General features: G+C 32.7%; 1 protein-coding gene across 1 annotated transcript; it reads right to left on the reverse strand.

Moving 5' to 3' along the window:
* Positions 1–981: 981 nt before the first annotated feature.
* LOC144850904 (transportin-3-like) lies at positions 982–18,542 on the reverse strand. The gene is made up of 22 exons (XM_078708416.1): positions 18,286–18,542; positions 16,636–16,725; positions 15,555–15,742; positions 14,074–14,230; positions 13,060–13,203; positions 11,528–11,602; positions 9,996–10,096; positions 9,584–9,659; positions 8,955–9,164; positions 8,290–8,397; positions 7,735–7,832; positions 7,074–7,213; positions 6,494–6,685; positions 5,797–5,888; positions 5,389–5,471; positions 4,940–5,141; positions 4,533–4,649; positions 3,914–4,008; positions 3,489–3,645; positions 3,044–3,211; positions 2,324–2,436; positions 982–1,982 (listed from the first exon to the last, which is right to left on the reverse strand). Exons 1-22 carry the CDS (start codon positions 18,400–18,402, stop codon positions 1,922–1,924), a joined length of 2,784 nt encoding a protein of 927 aa, XP_078564542.1. The 5' UTR covers positions 18,403–18,542; the 3' UTR covers positions 982–1,921.
* Positions 18,543–19,785: the final 1,243 nt, after the last annotated feature.

Here is a 19,785-nt window from a genome sequence, read left to right on the forward strand (position 1 = left end):
TGATTTGAATGAACAATTTTCTAATGTAAAGATTAACAACATCAAATTTAACAGTGTGGCGTGTTCACCGCGAATCTTCCCCATAATACACCTGCACAAACTCATTTGCATAACAACGCACGGCATACCAAACTTTAGCTGCAAGGTCCCCGGAAATGACACCTATTATTTATCTATAACAACATATATAAGAATCTTCAGTACAGAGCAAAGACAATTTTGAAAAATAGAGCTGTATAGGTTCCCGCCCGGAAAAATGGCACTTTACATGATTTGAAATGATATGAAACAAACTATATAAGACTCACCAGGACAATAGAGCTTGTCTCCGGAAAGTGCACCTTTTCATTGAAATATGAAATTAAATATTAAGTCTCTAGTTTTTTAAACCAGAAACAACAGCAGAAACAAATCCTACAGCTTTGTTTAACAGATACAAAGACAATTACAACAACTCAGAAACACTTAAATTACGACGAAACAGATAAAGATTGGAATTAAAAATGTCGATATGGGGATGGGCCTGGACTAAACTATTATAAGATAAACTTAATCTACTGATGTAGGCCTAACCACTTTTAAGAGCATTGACTCTGCTAAAGGGAACACAAAGGATATTGTTGTTTCTTAAATTTATTAAAATTTAGTGACTTTATTTCTATATACCACTGTGCTCCCCGGCAAATTGGGTTCAATTAAGCACAGTGTATTAACATACAAAAAGATATTAAAATTCAGTGACTTTATTTGTATTTTATATCACTGTGCTCCACTGGCGCCAAATGTGATACACTTGAGCAGTTACCGTAGTACTATTTCTATTTCGGAAGTAAATAAAGGCATAAATGGCGCTCCGTAGAGAGGTAGAGAATGCGCCATCGTCAGAATGACGCTCTGAATATACTGTACCTCGTACTTTCTAGGAATTAGGCCTGATATTTTCACAATATAATAATATCTATACATTTTACGACCACACAATTGGAAATGTTTCGTTTTTTTTATTCAGGTGTTTTGACGAAAATACATCTATACATATATGCAAGACATTACATCTAAAAAATACATCTAACATAATTTTGTTCAATGAAGACTAAGAAAAATAAGTTTAGACTTATTTCTCATGATAACAATGACTGAATGCAACATTGGCAAAAAGTGAATTATTGACATAATTAAAATTGTATTACAACATTTAAGATGAGTTCAATTGGAATTCAAACATTGGCTTGACTGTTTTTCTTTATTTATTTGAATGATTGAATTATTCTATAACAATGTTGACTTCTGTAATTAAACCTAATGTGTTAAGAATCCCAGAGTAAGTATGCACTTAAAACAGCTACAATTAATTTTAACATAACATGATGACATTAAGTACACAACATTTTGAGGCTGATAAAGTGATCTTATAGCAACATTTATATTAAGAAAAGCTATACAAAATGTATACAAAGACCAAGTACATTGTGGTAAGTGATTGATAAGTTAAAACAAAACCCAAAGACAAAAGATTAAAAACAAAATCAACAAGGTTTAAAACTTAGAAACTTAAAAAATAAAATATTATTTAAAATAAGCAGTTTATTTTTCATATTAAAAATGAAAAATGAATGCACAATTCTGACACACACAAGCTTCATCTTAATTGTACTCCTAAATTTCAGTTATTTCCCCACCATTGAGTCATTTTCAGATCAATTAAAATTGTTACATCCTAAACACCTTCGCATTGCAAGTAGCAGAATTATTTCAGACCATTTGATTGAACACTTTCCAGAATATAAAAATATGTTAGCAAAAGTATGTTCTATTTTTGTTAACTGCTTAATACACTGTTTACACATAATGGTTTGCCTAACATTCATGTCACAAAGGATGAACTATGCTGTTTTTTTTAAAACTTGATTTTTGAGTTCTGCTATCTGAATAAGCGAGCAAAGTCCCGCAGTGCATAGATTATTTCTTTCTGATTTTCTGCCCTGAAAATAATAAAAGAAAACATATAAAGTTGTAGCCTGCATGTTCAAAGCAAAGTAACAGACGATACTTAAATAAGAACTGTTAAAGAGCAGTGTGAAACAATATAAAGGCCAATTTACACAGTAAGCGAGAAACCATGTAGCTTTTCCCACGTAGAATCTGCATCTATCCTGAGCAGAAACTTCCCGTCCACTCAGCGTTGTGTGTAAATGGTCATAACGAAAAAGATATTCTATATTTTTATTATCATTACCGCTCATCTGTGTAAATTGGCCTTTATATTGCTTTATACTGAGAAATCACTGATTTTGTGTGTAATTTGTAATGGTAAAAAACATACGTTGTGATAGCCTTGTGAAAGTCTGTCAGTTGTTTCTGTGTAGCATTAACTGTTCCTGCATTACCCTGTGTTGGTAGAGCCTTCAGTGCAGTCTCCAACCATTGACAAACAGCCTGTAAATTCAATATATTACTGTTATGTGTCTAAAGCCTCTGTTTAATAACTAAAGCTCTGTCTAGACTATCAAACTATATGTGACAAAAAAATGTGATGTGCCAATATATGGACATGATGATGTCATATCTTTTGTCAAACTAGTTTGATAGTACAGACAGAGCTTTAAGTCAGGTTTAGTTAGCAAGGTAACAATCTACCTTCTGTTGCTGTATTCATACTAAAATGAGCAACCACGTCACAATTAAGTCAATAAACAGAGATTTATTTGACTTCAGAATAAAATGTACAAAACAATTAAGTAAAACTAATCTCATATTAATGGACAAGAATTGTGTATTCAAGATAGAGCTGAACCCAAAAACTTTAGATCAGAAATCAACCACTACATAATCTCATATCATACCTTTTGTACAGTATTCAAAATTCAATAAATAATAACCTGTTTTATATGTATGTATGTTCAGACACAACAACTGATAAAGTCTAGTTGACAGCTTGACGAAACTGTCTTGAAACTTAAGTTAATTTATAGTGGTTTACAATTAATGAATTACATATCAAAGTATGTTGTCCATAATTTAAAAGATATTACAAAAATCTTACTGCTCTGTCTAACTTCATCAAAAGGAAGAGTACATCGCCTTGGTCTGGTACCATGAAGGACGGCAAGTGAAAGACGCACGCTGTAATGATACCCTTTGTTATTTCTTCTCCATGCGTAATAAACAATGGTTTTACAAGCGTCACTCTTGTTTCATAATTCTGCTTTTCCTGTAAAAAAAAATTGTTTTATTCAATTTATTATTACAGTAAAATCTCCCAAACTCAGATTTTAAGGTTTATGTAGCATATAACAAACTATTTAAATAAATTAAAACTAATAATCAACTTATAATTTATTATTACTTTAAATAACCTAGTAGGGGGTTACACTGTTGTACTAGTACACCACAGCCACTGGTCAACTGGGCCCTCTGGGTGACCAGTCTTTGACTGAAGAGGTCACTCAGTATAAATAAATAACAAACAAACAAAAATGAATGAGTACCGGTTTGTCTGTAGCACAGTTGATAAGATCTCTGAAGAACTTCATAACAGATGCATTCGCTTCGCGATGAGATAACGTTATTGCGAAGATTGCACATTCTAAGACGGATTGCATTACAGGAGAACGGAGAATTGCGAGTGGATTCCGTTGAACAAACCTAAACAATGAAACAAGAATAAGAGAGGTTCATCATATATACATACATTATATTATAGACAGTGAAAAATCCTTAAACTTTTCAATCTGAAAACGTAGAAAATCACGCTACACTGAATACCATGACATGACCTGGAATGTATACATATATACATAGGACCAAAAGCTTAAGGTCTCACCCAAAGGGCAAGGCAATAACACTTACAAGGTAGAACTTGCAGGCCAAAACTTTTAAACAAGTGCTTTATAAACATAAATGTATTACTAACCTTGCGCAAAGTCTGAACAAGTCATCCACTGTGTCAGGGTGATCACGCAGACCATTCTCAGTCTGAAGCAGTTGAAATGCAGGTACTATGAATGCCTAAAGTTAAACAAAATTGTAAAAAAAATGTTTTTTAATAAAATAATATCTTTACCATTAAAATCTCTGGACGCCAGGCATACTAGGCTAGCCCAAGGGTGTCTAGTATTAAATAAATAAATGTGGGGGAATAACCTGTTACTTGCAGCCTAACTGGGCTGAATTGCGGTGTAGACAGCATATACAATAACTTTCTTCTTCCCTAAGGGTCCATTCATGTTGAGTGCTGCCACCAAATGGCGCCCTGGATGAATGAACCAGTGCACCGGGGTAACTACCTACCCTTCCGAAAGATGAACTGGTTTCTTCAGAGTGCACACAAGCCAGATGTGCACACTGACCTCCAGTTCTTATTCGAGAAGATTTGTTCTATAACCAGAACAATGGTCGAGGAGTGACTTGAATCTGTGCCAATTGTATAGCTATGGTTTGCGGAGCCCCTATCTTAACCGCTTGACCACTCGACTCAACTAGAGTTTACTGTACAATGTAATATTAATTAATTTTGAAGTAAGATTAGTAACCTGTAACATTTCTAATAGTCCAGCTATACAGCCTTCATCTTTGCCATACTCATCTACTAATATGCTGCCCAAGTAAAGGAAACATGAATGTTGATGGCTCTGGTAGATGTTCACCATCTGAAAAAAGTACAAAATATGAGAACATATTAACATTAACAATTCCTATTCCATGATACATGGGTTCAACTCTATTTTTAAAACAGTGATTAATTAAATTAAGCTTATTAGTTGTCGTAAAGAGTTTCTGAAAACCGGAAACTCTCCGAAAATCAGACTTTTGGCGGGGTTCATTTTTACCATTAAAAACACATTCTGAATACCAAACTTTCCAGAAAACCAGACATATTAGGCCAGCCAAAGGTGTCCGGTATTGGGAGAGTTGACCGTACCAATATTAATCAACTTACTTGTGAAACTAATGGATTAAGTAACACCACAGATCCCATACCAACACATCTGATAGCAAACCTTAAGCACCTACAACACCTCTCAATGATTTTAATGTCTGCCTTATAACGGTCACATGCATCTGACAGTACTGGCCAGATGTCTTGTATAAGGGGTTGGCATGGATGTGCTTGCCCATTGTTGACTGATGGATTTGTGTGCCTAGAACAAAAACAAACAGAAACAATTAACGCATTTATGAAATATACTCAATATATTTTCCTTTTTACTGAGGACGAAATAAAATAAATTGATATTGAATTCTGTCCAAACTCAGACATCCTGAAAACCATAGACAAAATATTTCCCGGAATAAAATAATGCAATTATTCAGATTGTTCCCAATAACATTTCAGGAAAAAAAAAGTCAAGTTTTGCTAGAGTTTGATAATAAAAACAAGATATTTACCTAAATATTTCCGCTAACCTGTCAAGCCAAACAGTTGGATCTCCTTTAGAACCAGATTTTGCAACCTCGCCCGACTTTAAAGCCTAGATGAGATAAAAAGATTTTAAATTTAAAGGCTACGAGAGCAAGATTTCAAACTTGTACTCGTCTATTTTATATCTAGACATCTTCAAGTAAGGGTTTCATATTAGAAAGCAACCAGTAAAATGTCTGTTTCATATTTTATGTAAATAAGGTGTATGAGTGTAATAACACAAAACCAATTCAAAGTTACCAATTACAAAAATGCGTTGTTACCCACTAAAAAAATGCTTTACAACCAAACCAACCAAATCACCTTTACAAAACTACTGCTCAGCTCAAACCAAAAAATACACGATGATAAAAATAAAATCTAAATTTTCTTACCTGACTTAAGGGAGTAATTTGTACATAGACTAATTGTTTAAGACCTTCTTGTATTTTATCTAAAGGCATCTTTGTTAGCACCAAAGCAGTACCTGAAATTGCAATAAACATTACAAATAATTTCAAAATAATAAATTGTTATTTCAGATGATTACTAAATTGAGGTTAAAACATTGAATCCCAATCTTAGCATACACATTATACTATAATGCTTAATACTAAAAAAAATGTTGTGCTCTAAAGGATTTAAATTTTTTATTTCATACGCATCCAACAGCGGGCACAAACTTTCCAATTACAGGATGGATAAACTATTTTATAATTTATCGTACTTATAAACCAAGTCTCATTTGAGGCTTAGGGAGTGGAGTTGAAAGAGTCGTGAGTTACAACCCCGGTACTAGGTGAGGATTGAACCCTGGATCTTGGGATTGGAAGGCAAGCATGTTAACTACCAAGCTACAGCTCCACTACAAATACATATATGCAAAATAAATCACAAAATCCTGTTTTGTTTACTTCATGCCCTTATTATGTGCTCACTAAAGCATGATTCCCACTAGAGACACAATGCAGGGATGTAGACAAAGCGATAGTTCGAATACCCCATCGCTTGTGATTGGTCAAATCACTTATGTTGCGTCCTTTCATTACGTCCTAGTGGGAACCAAGCTTTATTGATCATGATTAAACATACCTTTAAGCAAGCCTACACCAGCTTCATGGGTTAAATTAAAGGAATCCATCGCTTGAACTATTTGTAAGAGTCCATCAAAGTGTTTAATCATTGGTTCTTGACAGCTAGAACAAAGGTTCATTAAAGAAGTGGCAGCAACTGAGGCGAGGGTGTCCACACGTAAACTGTCCATTAAGAAGCTTAAAAGAGGTTCTGGTAAAAAATCACAGTTTACCTACATTATTTTTACTATTTATACTTCATCTAATAATTTTGATTACATACAACAATTCTTTTTAGTTTGCAGGTTAGGTTATGGATTGATTTTTCTTTTATTATTCAGAAATTGTAGCTTATTTTTGTATGCATGAATCATAGAAATTCAAGCTAGGTACTCTGTTGCTGTAGTTATTGTTCTTGACTCAAATGTAATACATTTTATTATTATATTATCAAAATAATACATTGAATTTAACTGTATGGAGGCCCAGATAAACCAATGTTTGAATCAATGATCAACCAATGAAAGAAACCATATAGGTTCACATATAGAGAGGGATCGTCGTATGAAATAGTATTTAAATATATAAAAGGAAATCACCTAGGTAGTCCGGGTGTTTCTCAATCCACTCAGCAAGCTGACCCAACATTCTTGTACTTGTGTACTTAACTGCTATGTGTGTGGTAGCTGGAAGGTTGATTATAGCCTGAAGCACCTGAGGTACTACTTCACTCTCTCCACTACACAAAAATAAAATAATTTGAGTTATAACACAACAGTTTATGGTAAAGTAGAAAAGTAAAGTATAGCTCTGTCTTCACTATCAAACTTTATGTGACAAAAAAGTATGATGTGCCCAAATATGGTAGTGGTATATCCAAATATGGTAGTGATATAACATCATCGTGTCCATATATGGGCATATCACATTTTTTTTGTCATATAAAGTTTGATAGTGTAGACAGAGCTTTAGGTTGTGAATGTCTTTGACATTTTAATTGTTATGCAACTGCCTAAAGCTCTGTCCACACAATTCAAACTAGTTTGACAATAAAAATGTGTTCAAATATCATGTCCATATATGGGCACCTCACATTTTTTTATCCCATAAAGTTTGATAGTGTACACAGAGCTTAAGATCATCACAATTATTAATTCACACTGAGACAAAATACAGTTAGCCAAAACAATAACATCATTGTAGTTTATTCGTCATACAAACCATTAAATAATATGCAATATTAAAATTTATTTTACTCACGGAAGAATGTTTTTGGAAACTGCTGTCATTGTAAAAAGAGCTGCCTCCGTGACTTCCCACGATGCACCACCAGGTTGCGTTGCAATATTGTTAAACATCTGATATGTAAATATTCAGTCATTAGTACTTAAGTAAAGATCATGAATACGGAATACTTTATTAACATTATTATTATTATTCAACTTCTGAATCTCATTAATTTTTCAATTGTATTAAAAGGCAGTGTTATTTTTTATTGTTAACTGACTGTACTTATAAATAATCACTATTCTATTATTATTGTAAAAAACCACTGTAAATAATCACTGTATATATTTTATAATTAAGATTGGTTTTTTTTAATTTGTTTTTTTTTGTAAATGATGGTTAGTTCTGTACTACACATTATTATGGTTATCATTATTATAACTAAATTATTATGATTGATTGAATAAAGTTCACAAGAAACTAATTATTTCTAGCTCTTTATTTTATCTTAGTTTAATGCTTTACGAAAGCTAGTGTCAATTATGTTAATTATTTATTACTTTTTTTTTTTAAATATGAAATACTTACTTGAGCAAAGCATGTGGTTGATCCCACAAGGTAAACAACATCTTTTACTAAATCTGATACTCTCAGACGAAATTCACCAAATTCATCCTGTTCATCTGGAATTCCTTCCTACAAGAGTTTAAATGAATTATGTTTATTACACAGTACAGTAGAACTCCCTAAGGGTACTTTCACATCGCGAATGGATTCGGCCCGGCGCCTTGACGAAAAATATCGCGAGTGTTGAACGCACTTTCACATTGAGCACGTATTTGATTATCTATTGTCAAACGAGGTCATTCATGCTCACTGCTGATTAGATAAAATTCGTACGATTTCAGAACAAAAATGGCTTCTTGATCCAACACTCCAAATTCCGAATCAGGTACATATTCAAATCGTACAAATTTGCTTTACCAGTGAACCCATTTTTTGCAATATTTTTCTCAAGGCACCGGTGCGAATCTGGCCGCAATAACAGCTTTATGGAATACTTTCTTGTGAATGGTGAAATAGACATTAACACTACAGTCAACCCCTACGTTTCTTCTTTATCTAGGTTGACTGATCCTGTATACACATTCATTTTTTTTAATCTATTAGTCACGTAAATAGAATATGCGTGAACGAATTCATCAGAAAGAGTGCTTACACAAATCAATCAATTGCTAATTGTTCTAACTTACATGATCTGGGTCTAGTTGACAGTGTCCTGATAACGCTGTGATTAGTCTGTGTATATAAGGCCTAAATACATCATTCAAAATCCTGTTGTCCCGTTTATATAATATTTCAGACATTCTATACCAAAAATTAAACGTAATCTCAGCTACTTCGTACTGACAGTGTCCTACACAATCCAATACAGCACCTAAAATTCTAAGATCGCCCAAATCCTACAAAAGAAAGAGTAATCATAATTTTAATTTATTATTATTTATAATTTGTTCCTTTAATTTCTTTTTGATTTGTTTTTGTTTGTTCAATCTTCTCAGCCACAAGTGATGATGTAAATTTGTCATTTCAAATAAAGATTATACAGATTATTCTTATTAGGCCTTAGACTTAAACCAAACACTTTTTTTTTTTTCAAGTTTGAATAAAGCTCTGTCTACACTATCAAACTTTATGTGACAAAAAATGTGATGTGCCCATATGGACATGATGATGTCATATCACTACCATATTTGGCCACATCACACTTTTTTTTGTCAAACTAGTTTGATAGTGTAGATAGAGCTTAAGTTAATTTAAATTCAATATTTTTTGTATTGTAATTTTATGTATGAATTGTGAATTCAATCATTAACCCTACCCTTCCTGGTGTTTCTACCATCACTTCTAAGAAAGCTTCCGCAAGTTCCGTGAATATCCGACTGTAATTTACACACCTAAAAGCAATCACATAGAGTTTTTGTGAGTATTCATTTTAGATATTAAACTATTAAAGAACAATTGAATTATGCTCAAATCAACTATTTTTCAACTTTACATTGTGTATATTTCATAGAAGGTACTGTCAGATTTTTAGTTTAGCTTCGGGTTAAAATAAGTGAGGATAATAAATAATAATATTAATTGTCTTTTGTATAGTGCCTAACCAAAATAGATTTTCTCTAAAGCGCTATGACCACAAGACTCGAACTAGATAGAAATGACGTCATTTCATATGCTATGTGAAAGAGATGGGTTTTCAGCAATTGTTTGAATATTTGATAAGTACATACTTATCTATGTCTTCTTCAGCTACAGCCATGTGGTAGGCTTCGTGGAGCTGCATTACACCTTGGTATAAGGAATGTGCTAGTTCAGGATGCTCTTCAATGTCCTGTTGACACAAAACATAGTAAAAACTGAATATTCCAGTGATAATACAGACACTAAAGCTCTGTTTACACTATCACACTTTGTGACAAAGAAATGTGATGAACACATACAGTATATGGACATGATATAGATGTCATATCACTACCATATTTGGGCATTTCATTACTATATTTTGGCACATCACATTTTTTGTCACATACAGTTTGATAGTGTAGACAGAGCTTAATACTTATAATATTTTTTTGGGGGTGGTGTTAAACCTATAACAATTTAGCGATAATTATGAGAAAGTAATTACTATTTATTTTAGATATTGGCAAATGTTCAAAAACAGGAAGTAAGAGGTGACATGTAGGTCAACAAACAGGAAGTACTAAGGTGACATGTGACTGCAGTAACTTGTGTAACCAAATAATTTTACACAACATGGGAAATTACAAAATGATTACTGTAATACCTTTTGCCAGATTTGTTTAGCAATATCACAAATTAAAAAGACCAGTTGTATTTATGGCAAATCAATGCTATTAATTTGTTAACTAATTAAATTGCAATAAGAAGCAGGTGAACGTATAAATAACAAAGCAACGAATGGCTCTGAACTTTCAACAATTTTACACGTTTATAATTGAATCAGAAGTCGACGTCAATATATCAAAAACAAAATTGTGAGTGTGGGTTTAAAATGTATTAGTTTTCACAGCCTGATCATGGAACCACTAAGACTAGACTAAATGCCCAGACTTGTGTAAACAACATTGTGAAATCATATATTCTTTTCATTCATTCATCAGTAGGAACACCACTTCCATTTATTAATATCATTTGCATATACTATACCATTCAAACAGGGACTTCCCCGATTCAAATAAACATTAATTTCGACCAAAATCAACATGTATACAAACAAAAAACAACAAAGTATCATTATAGACTCAAACAAGTCCGTCACTGTTGCCTCTCCTCATGACATACAATAATTACATAATGTATGTAAACATAACAACAATTTTCTAACCAACCACAAAAAAAAACTTTTAACAATCATTAGTACAAAATACATAGAAAATTAGGCGGTGGGATTAGACCTGAAGTAGGATCATACCCGAAGATATACGGTATTAATGTACAGTAGTACAAAATACATAGAAAATTTGGGGGGTGGGATTAGACCTGAAGTAGGATCATTCATACCTGAGGAAATACGGCATTAATATTCATATATACAGTAGTACAGTATACATAGAAAATTAGGGGGTTGGGATTAGACCTGAAGTAGGATCATACCTGAGGAAATACGGCATTAATATTCATACAGTAGTACAGTATACATAGAAAATTGTACATCCATGTATGAAATGTTGGAATCGAAAAATAATTCACTCTTACAGATTTTATGTCAAAATATGCATTATATATGTTAATTTGTTACCTCCATGGAATACAATGCGGCCACTACATTATCACTTGCTGCCTCGTGCAACATAGAAGGTGAGTTATGGTTCATCTGTAGAGAACAACATTCATTATTCATGTTAAATGCTTAAGATTTCAAGACTAGCCAATTTATGGTAGGCTTGTAAAGTTGCTGGAATTGTCATGGGAAAGCTTAATTCAGTAATAACATTCAATTAGAGAGAAACTATAAAAAAAAAAACCGTCTTAGAAAATACAGAATGGTCACAACAAGTAAAGGTTATTCATTCATATACAAGGTACTGTAGTAAAATTGATGACGCAGTTTATATATTTGTGAAAAGGAAAAACATTTAACTTGTACAATTTCAGAATATTAAAGAAATCATCATTATATATTATTTTATATATTTATTACTTTGGAAACAAGCCTCTGGGCTTAAAGGGCCATCCCCTGCTTTCCATGCTTATTTTCTTGTCTTGTCTTGTATTTTTATATTTAATGTTTCTCTTTTTATTTCATTTACATTATACTGTTTTATAAATTTGTACTGTATTTGGAAAGCAATAAATATTACTTACTTACTTACTTACATGGTGGTAAAAAAAATTAAACACAAACATGTAACATATACATTTTTAAATCAACAAATTAATAAATATAATAATTAATTTCATTTTGATTTCTAATACAAACTCTGGTACAGCGAGCTCTCCCAATACTGATATCTAGTTTTCAGAAAGCCTGGTGTGGGAGAGTTGACTATACTGTATCTACAGTACAACCATGAAAGGTTAATACAGTCATTAAAAGGCTTGCATTCAGCTGCATACTGATCATTATTGTAGACATACATATTAGCAGTATAATTAATAATAATTAAACTAATCAATTGACTTGAAGACAGCTTTATTACTAAATGTTTATAAGCTGTTAATGATGATTGATCTATTTTGAATAATCTGAGTGGATACATACGAATATAAATTTGAATATATATTCAGAACACAGGCTTAAGCTCTGTCTATACTATCAAACTTTATGTGACAAAAAAATGTGATGTGCCCATACAGTATCTAAAGCATATTACTATCATATTTAAGCATATTAAAACCATATTTGGACACATCACACTTTTTTGTCAAACTAGTTTGATAGTGTAGACAGACCTTAATATACTGTACTCATCTAAACAGTTAAATGTCCCTAGAAATCATATTTAAAAAAATATTATGTCTTTAGCCTTTTGAAATCTACATTGCTGTGATATATGCTGATAATTAAAATTTTATGGTGACATTTGAAATAAGAATATATTGTATAATAATAATAATAAAAATTCATAAAGTAAATATATGAGATATGGAATATCATGATGGTACAGTTCCTACTTAAAACATCAGATGTAAAAAACACATTTAAATGTGATTACTTTAAATAAATTCCTTCTCTTCTATTTTTCATCATTTCTACATCAAATATCTGACAATTGCTTGATCAAATAATCGGAAATAAAGATTGAACTTTAAAAAAAAAGGAAGACTTACAAGAATTTGAAAGTTAACAGTGAGTATCTTGCTGGAGGCGACGTCTCTGCTTGGTAACGCTTGCAAGTAGAACCAACTAGCAAGGCACTTGAATACACGCCCTAATATCCTGTGGTCATTCTGATATGTTTCGCTACATGCCGTCTATTATAGAAAATAATATACAAGAATAAAAACACTAGCCAAGACGTTTAACTAATATATAAAACGTAATTTCATTCCTTTCTGCCGAATCTCACTACAGGGAAACTACTGTAGTGACCTAAACTTATGTTCTGTTTAAAAGAAAAACCTAATCTTAATTTTGATATGCATATCTTGATATTTCTTTTATGAATAATTAATTACTTTCTTCATTTGTTTTCTGCGAAAGATAATTCTCTCACACACCATATGTTGGTCTTGATTCGTCATTCCGGTGAGAATGCGTAGTGACCGTGCAGAGACACTGAAAAATTACTAATTGATAATAGACCTTGACGGAAAAACAGACAGAAAAAATGGCACATTAAGAAACAATATGGGACAATTTGACACTATATCTCCTTGTGAATTATTATAATTGCTAAATCTACTTAGAATGAAGACCTCTTAGTACTTTATTAAAGCTCTTAGGAATGCTACTTGCTCAAAAACACATCATTTAGTAATTTTATGTAGTGGCTAACAAACACACTTCATTATAGTTAGAGAAAAACAACAGTACAATATTCATATACAAATTACTATGTGACATGATGTTTCTAATTTTATTATGTACTGATGAAGGGCTACTTTTGCCCGAAAGCTCTGCTAATTTTTCTGGCTGTTTTACTTTATCGTTTTGATTTAGCTTTTTGCTTATTTTATTTTGTATCTCCATTGAGATCCAGCCACTGATACCTACTGTACAGCATGTCATTTTGTCAGTAATTTGCCTTTTGATTTTAATATTATATTGTATACACACATTTCCAACTGGGAAGTTGACTTACAGTACATGCTATTAATTTACTAAAAAACCTAGAGACTAACCATCAAGGTGAGAACTGCCGGGGCTGATTCCCCGAGTTCCAGTCGGAATTCTTCACGTCGATTCTGACCAAGTCGTAGCGACCTGCTATGAACTTCTTCTGGAAGCACTATTAGGATTTCCAATAAGATCGGTATATGCAACGGATTACTACTAAATCTGGAGAAAAAAAAAATATTATTTAACTTTAATTTAATTCTAGTAATTTTTTTATTTTTGTCATTTTTTGACATTCAAATGACCAAAACATGCAAGATTATTTTTACATTCAAATGACCAAAACATGCAAGATTATTTACATAACGACATCACTAGAATCCAATAAAGTTCAAAATGACTATTATTTATGAGGGTTTTATAGATTGTGTTCTCTGAATGTCGTCTGAATATTAATCCAAACAGTTTGAAAGCATTTAATAACAATTTCTACAAGCATTTAGGAATTTCCCACCCACATACTTTGATTCATTAAAACAATATTGTTGATACTACAGTATGATTACAATACATTAATTGTACAAGCTATTTTTAACAATTTGTTTAAATGTCATTTGTCAATTAATAATTAAGGTTTAATCATTGAGCTATAAAACTCTTGTATAAAATGTATAAATTAAATTCAGAACAGTACTAATCCAAAAGAAAAAAAACAGTCCTAAAGCTTGTATGTCTACACTATCATTAATCATGTGCCCAAATATAGTAGTGATATGCCCAAAGATGGTAGTGATATGATATCATAATGTCCATATTTGTTTGTCACATAAAGTTTGATAGTGTAGACAGAGCTCAAGATGTAGAATGTCTCTCCTATACTATAGTACAGTATTTAGCAAAATATAAAGGTACTTTGGTGAAATATATTTTCTTTCCTCTTACTCCATTAGTAAATCTGCTAGCCAGGTAGAGCATAAACACGCTGTAGAATGTAAACTCTCCTTTTGTTAAACATGACTAAATGTTGCAATGACGCAAACAGCTACAAGATTGATGGTGTAATTATTTATTACCTTATTCTGTACGCTACATCTTACATTTAAAGGTACTGTAGTACTGTGTACCCACTCATATCAATAATATTGACTGTAAATAACAATACTTTTTCTGCTACGTTTTTACGACGATGAAGCGTGAATATATACTTGTATTACTTTTTACTTTTTTTTAAATTTCATTGTTAAAGAAACAGTTTTTCAAGTTCACATTAATTTAGCTATGTCTGCATTTACATTCATATATTAATATCTATAGAAATCAAAATTGTGTAGGGAATTCACATCTAAAACTTATAGAAGGAAGTGTTCATCTCTGTACCCAATTGTAAACTTTTTTGATAAATTGAGGAAACCAAAATAAAGATGAACCTTGGCAAATTAAATAAGTAGCATCTACATCAATAGTAATAATTTGAACACAATTCCTACTCCTAAAGCCAGGCGTAAAGTAAGGTAGTTAATATGTTTAAAAAAACAGAACCACTCACTTCTGAATTAAAAACGCAGCAGAATTGCGCCACTGCGGCATCTGAAGGGCAAGATCTGCGAGGGCAAGACACAGCTGGGTCATTATCACCTGGAAGTTGGGGTCACTAAGAACTTCTATGTGATTAATGATAGAATTCCGTAAGGATTCATGCGATTCAACGGGAAGCTCGTGAAAGGAGTACTGGATCTGAAATTGGAAAAAAAAAAAATTTTTTTTAGAGAGCGAAACTGACGATTAAAAATGTCAGTGTAATTAAATGATATAGAAACAAACCTAAAGCAAACTAGTTTGACAAAAAAAGTGTTATGTTCTCAAATATGGTAGTGGTATGCCTAAATATGGTAGTGATATGACATCATCATGTCCATATATGGGCACATCACATTTTTTTGTCACTTAAAGTTTGACAGTGTAGACAGAGCTTAAGGTTAGGTTGGTAACAAGAAATGCATAAACTCCATAGAAACATCATACAATGACTGAACTGCTATAGATGGAATTACCTGGCTTTTACCTTTCAACACTACTGTTTATTACATTAATGATTTATCATTATTTATTATTCTTCAATTATCTAGCATTTATTGATATCCATCATCAGATTTTGAGGCTTAAGCTCTGTATACACTATCAAACTTTATTTGACAAAAAGTGTGATGTGCCCAAATATGGTAATGATATTCTCAAAAATGGGCACATCACATTTTGCCGTCACATAAAGCTTGATAGTGTAGACAGAGCTTTAGATTTCTGTTATCTATAACAGAGTTCCCTTATCCCGTGGATAATCTTAACTTATTTCTCTGTGTTTATCCAATCAGATTCACCAGTTGTAGCAACTACTGGGTCGGATCCAAATGTGGGAGGATGGGAGTTTTGCTAGTCGACTTATTTCAAAATCTGGGATCCACCACTGAACTACAGTACTACAAGACTGGAGTGAAATGTGACATCTTATTATTAATTAATCGATCACATTGTGACCCACATCATCATGGTAAAATTCATTTTCAGTAATAATATAAAATCAAACCACAGCAATGGCATGATGATGTATTAAGATATACAAAAAAAAGTACCTTAGTACGCATCGTCTGCGCTGCAATATAACACGACTCGACATCTTGTTTTCGCTGAAGCAATTCGTCCGAGATCTGCCACGCATAGATCTGTCAAAAAATAGATGTGTTAATGGTATGTACTGTAGTGTGGAGAATTTTCCTTCTGCTGTATAATGTGTTAACATGCTGACTAATCCGTTAGAAATCTAGAACACAATCTGATGTCTTTTAATGTCAGATTCACTGGCTGTTGAAAACTGTTAGTTCAGCTTTAGTACTGTACTGTACAACAATACACATTATACAGGTAAATGGATGTAATTGTGCTTGGTGAAGATAGGCGGGGCACCACATTTCAAGATGGGTGGGGACACCACATTTCAAGGTGGGCGGGGGTCACCACATTTCAAGGTTGGCGGGGCACCACATTTCAAGGTGGGCGGGAGACACCACGTTTCAAGGTTGGAAGGGAAACCACATTTTAAAGTGGGCAGAAAAACCACATTTCAAACTCTTCAACCCAGTATTTACACACATCACCGCCCAAGAGACCTCTAAATGTCTGGAAGTAACGGTTTACATATTTTTCTAGACACATTCATGTTTGTTCTGAATATTATTCTTAAAATGAAAAAATATATAGATATATTTTTTTGTAAATTCAGTTTTAAATGATTTTATGATTAAAAATTGAAGAATTGTTAGGACAGTCACCTCCCTGAAGAGAGTGGAGGAAGCTCTGAGACACACCACCAATCAATACTCATCTACAGTATAAAAACCCACTTACAAACCTATCGTCACAAATTGATACATTTAAATAATAAATTGTAACTTTGTTAGGGCAGTCACCTCCCTAAAGAGAGGGGAGGAAGCTATGAGGCATACCACCAATACTTATCTGCAGTATAAAAACCCACTTACAAACCTATCGTTACAAATTTATACATTTAAATTGTAACTTTGTTAGGGCAGTCACCTCCCTGAAGAGAGGGGAGGAAGCTATGAGGCATACCAGCACTTCCTATTCAACACATTTTTGATGTCAAACTGTGCATTCATGGGCCATGCTTGCCAAATGCAATGGAAACTGGAAAAAAAATGAAAGCTAAAAAGAAAGTAACCAAACAATTACAAGTTACAGTTAAATGGACCTTAAATATTTCAAATTACTGTAAATTTGTTTATATTTCTTTGTTAATCATTAAATATTATAGAACTTTTGTTTCTTTTTGTCTTGTTTTTTTATAGTAGTTCAGCTTCTATACTATTACTAAAAAACCCAAACCTAATAAAAAAAAAAAAGTAGCTTGTTACTGTAGGCCTATAAATAATGTTTAATATGTTAATACAGTATTAATTAATTAATAGAATCTCTTCTACTATAAATAAGTTAAAAAAATATATATTTTTGCCTAAATTAAAAATTGTATTCATAATAATATATTTCTACCGTATTTTGTTATATTATTACATAAAAATAGGACAGGATATACATAGTAAGTTAGCCCCTTATTCTAAAACGTCGGGCGTCTGCTAGGCCTAGGTCAACAAAACGAGAAGCCGAACAAGCGAGTCCGTTCATCTTGCAGCGCCTCGTCGAGGCCTGTTCTGATGCTGAACCCAGCCGGCCTAGCCTACCTGAACTGTGTGAGAAATGGAACTTACCGACTGCTGAAACTCTCCAAGCCATGTCGATGCCCTTTCTTTTTCCGCAACATCTGGGTTGTGGTAAAGAGTTTGAACTGCCTGTATGACAGTGTCAACAGGAGGAGCTGATTGCATGTTGTAGAAATTTCAAAAAGACAGGTTTATTTCCTATTCTTTTACTTTCTCGTTTCGCCCAAACTCACAACATGGAGCTGTGTCAGAGGTCAACAACGTGAACATTATTATATCCGGTGTGTGGCGTCATCATAATTGTAGCCTGGTTCCCGGCGCCATGCATACTCTCATCATATCATTCACACAAACTACGTATTTCAACATTTATCTCTCTAGTAAAAAAAAAATTCCATTTATTTGTTTCCTCTCATATAAGCTTCTATATATAATAAATGAATATATTAACAAATGGGATTAAATTACACTCTGAACATGGACCTAAAATTTACTACAGGTACGTCCATGATGGTAGGCCTACACAAAAGTTTTAAAAAATGAATTTTTCACTACATGAACAAAAAAACCGATTGCTGAAAATACAGCAAGGCAATTAAACAAGAATAAATAAATTTGGAGCCTTAGAAGGGATAATAAAATTCACATAAATAATGGATGTAAGAGATCAAATATAAAATAAATCATGTGATGAGGAGGAATTTATTAGGCATATTCATTTTATATTTTAGATTTAAAAAATAGGCCTATTTTGTGAAAGCAATTTTAAAAGAGTTCAACTCTGCTCCATTCCTTCGTGTATGACGTTAATTTATCATTCTAAAGCTCTGTCTACACTAGAAAACTTTATGTGATAAAAAAAAAGTGATATGCCCATATATGGACATGATGATGTCATATCACTACCATATTTGGGAATATCACTACCATATTTGGGAATATCACTGGGCACATCACACTTTTTTTTGTCAAATTAGTTTGATAGTGTAGACAGAGATTTAAGTAGGCCTATCATTGATATGAATGTCTAAAGCCAATTAAATTATTTTCCAGTGGACAGGTTGCATTTAGTGTCAGTTGCTCCAATCATAAATATTGATTCATTTGTTTGATATTTGACAATTGTTGATGTTTAAATTGGGTTTCCTCGGAAACACAAAGAGCGCACATTCAGTCCCACCCGTATTTGCTATTGATCCACCAGGGAGATGACGTCAAGACTTTCCTGTAGTGTGTATGACGTACTTACGCGTGATATACGCGATGCATGGTAAAAAAAGGGGACTTACTGTAAATTTTAGATAATATGCTAAATTACAGTTTGAAATAATATTTTCTGAACTATATTTCATTTTTGCTTATTATTTGTCTTAAAATTTGATAAAATATATCAAACGCTAAAGCTGCCGCACCCGCAAACTGCACTTCGCGCATGCACCGCAAGCCTATAGTTGGCCAATCATTGATGTGTCGTCATGATTAATCTAATTATTATGTTCGCGTTAAAACGAACGATCATCTTATAATTAACGAGAATTTTGTTAATGG

Source organism: Antedon bifida, chromosome 1 (genome assembly GCF_963402885.1).
Source record: "Antedon bifida chromosome 1, ecAntBifi1.1, whole genome shotgun sequence".
NCBI classification, from domain to species: Eukaryota; Metazoa; Echinodermata; class Crinoidea; order Comatulida; family Antedonidae; genus Antedon; species Antedon bifida.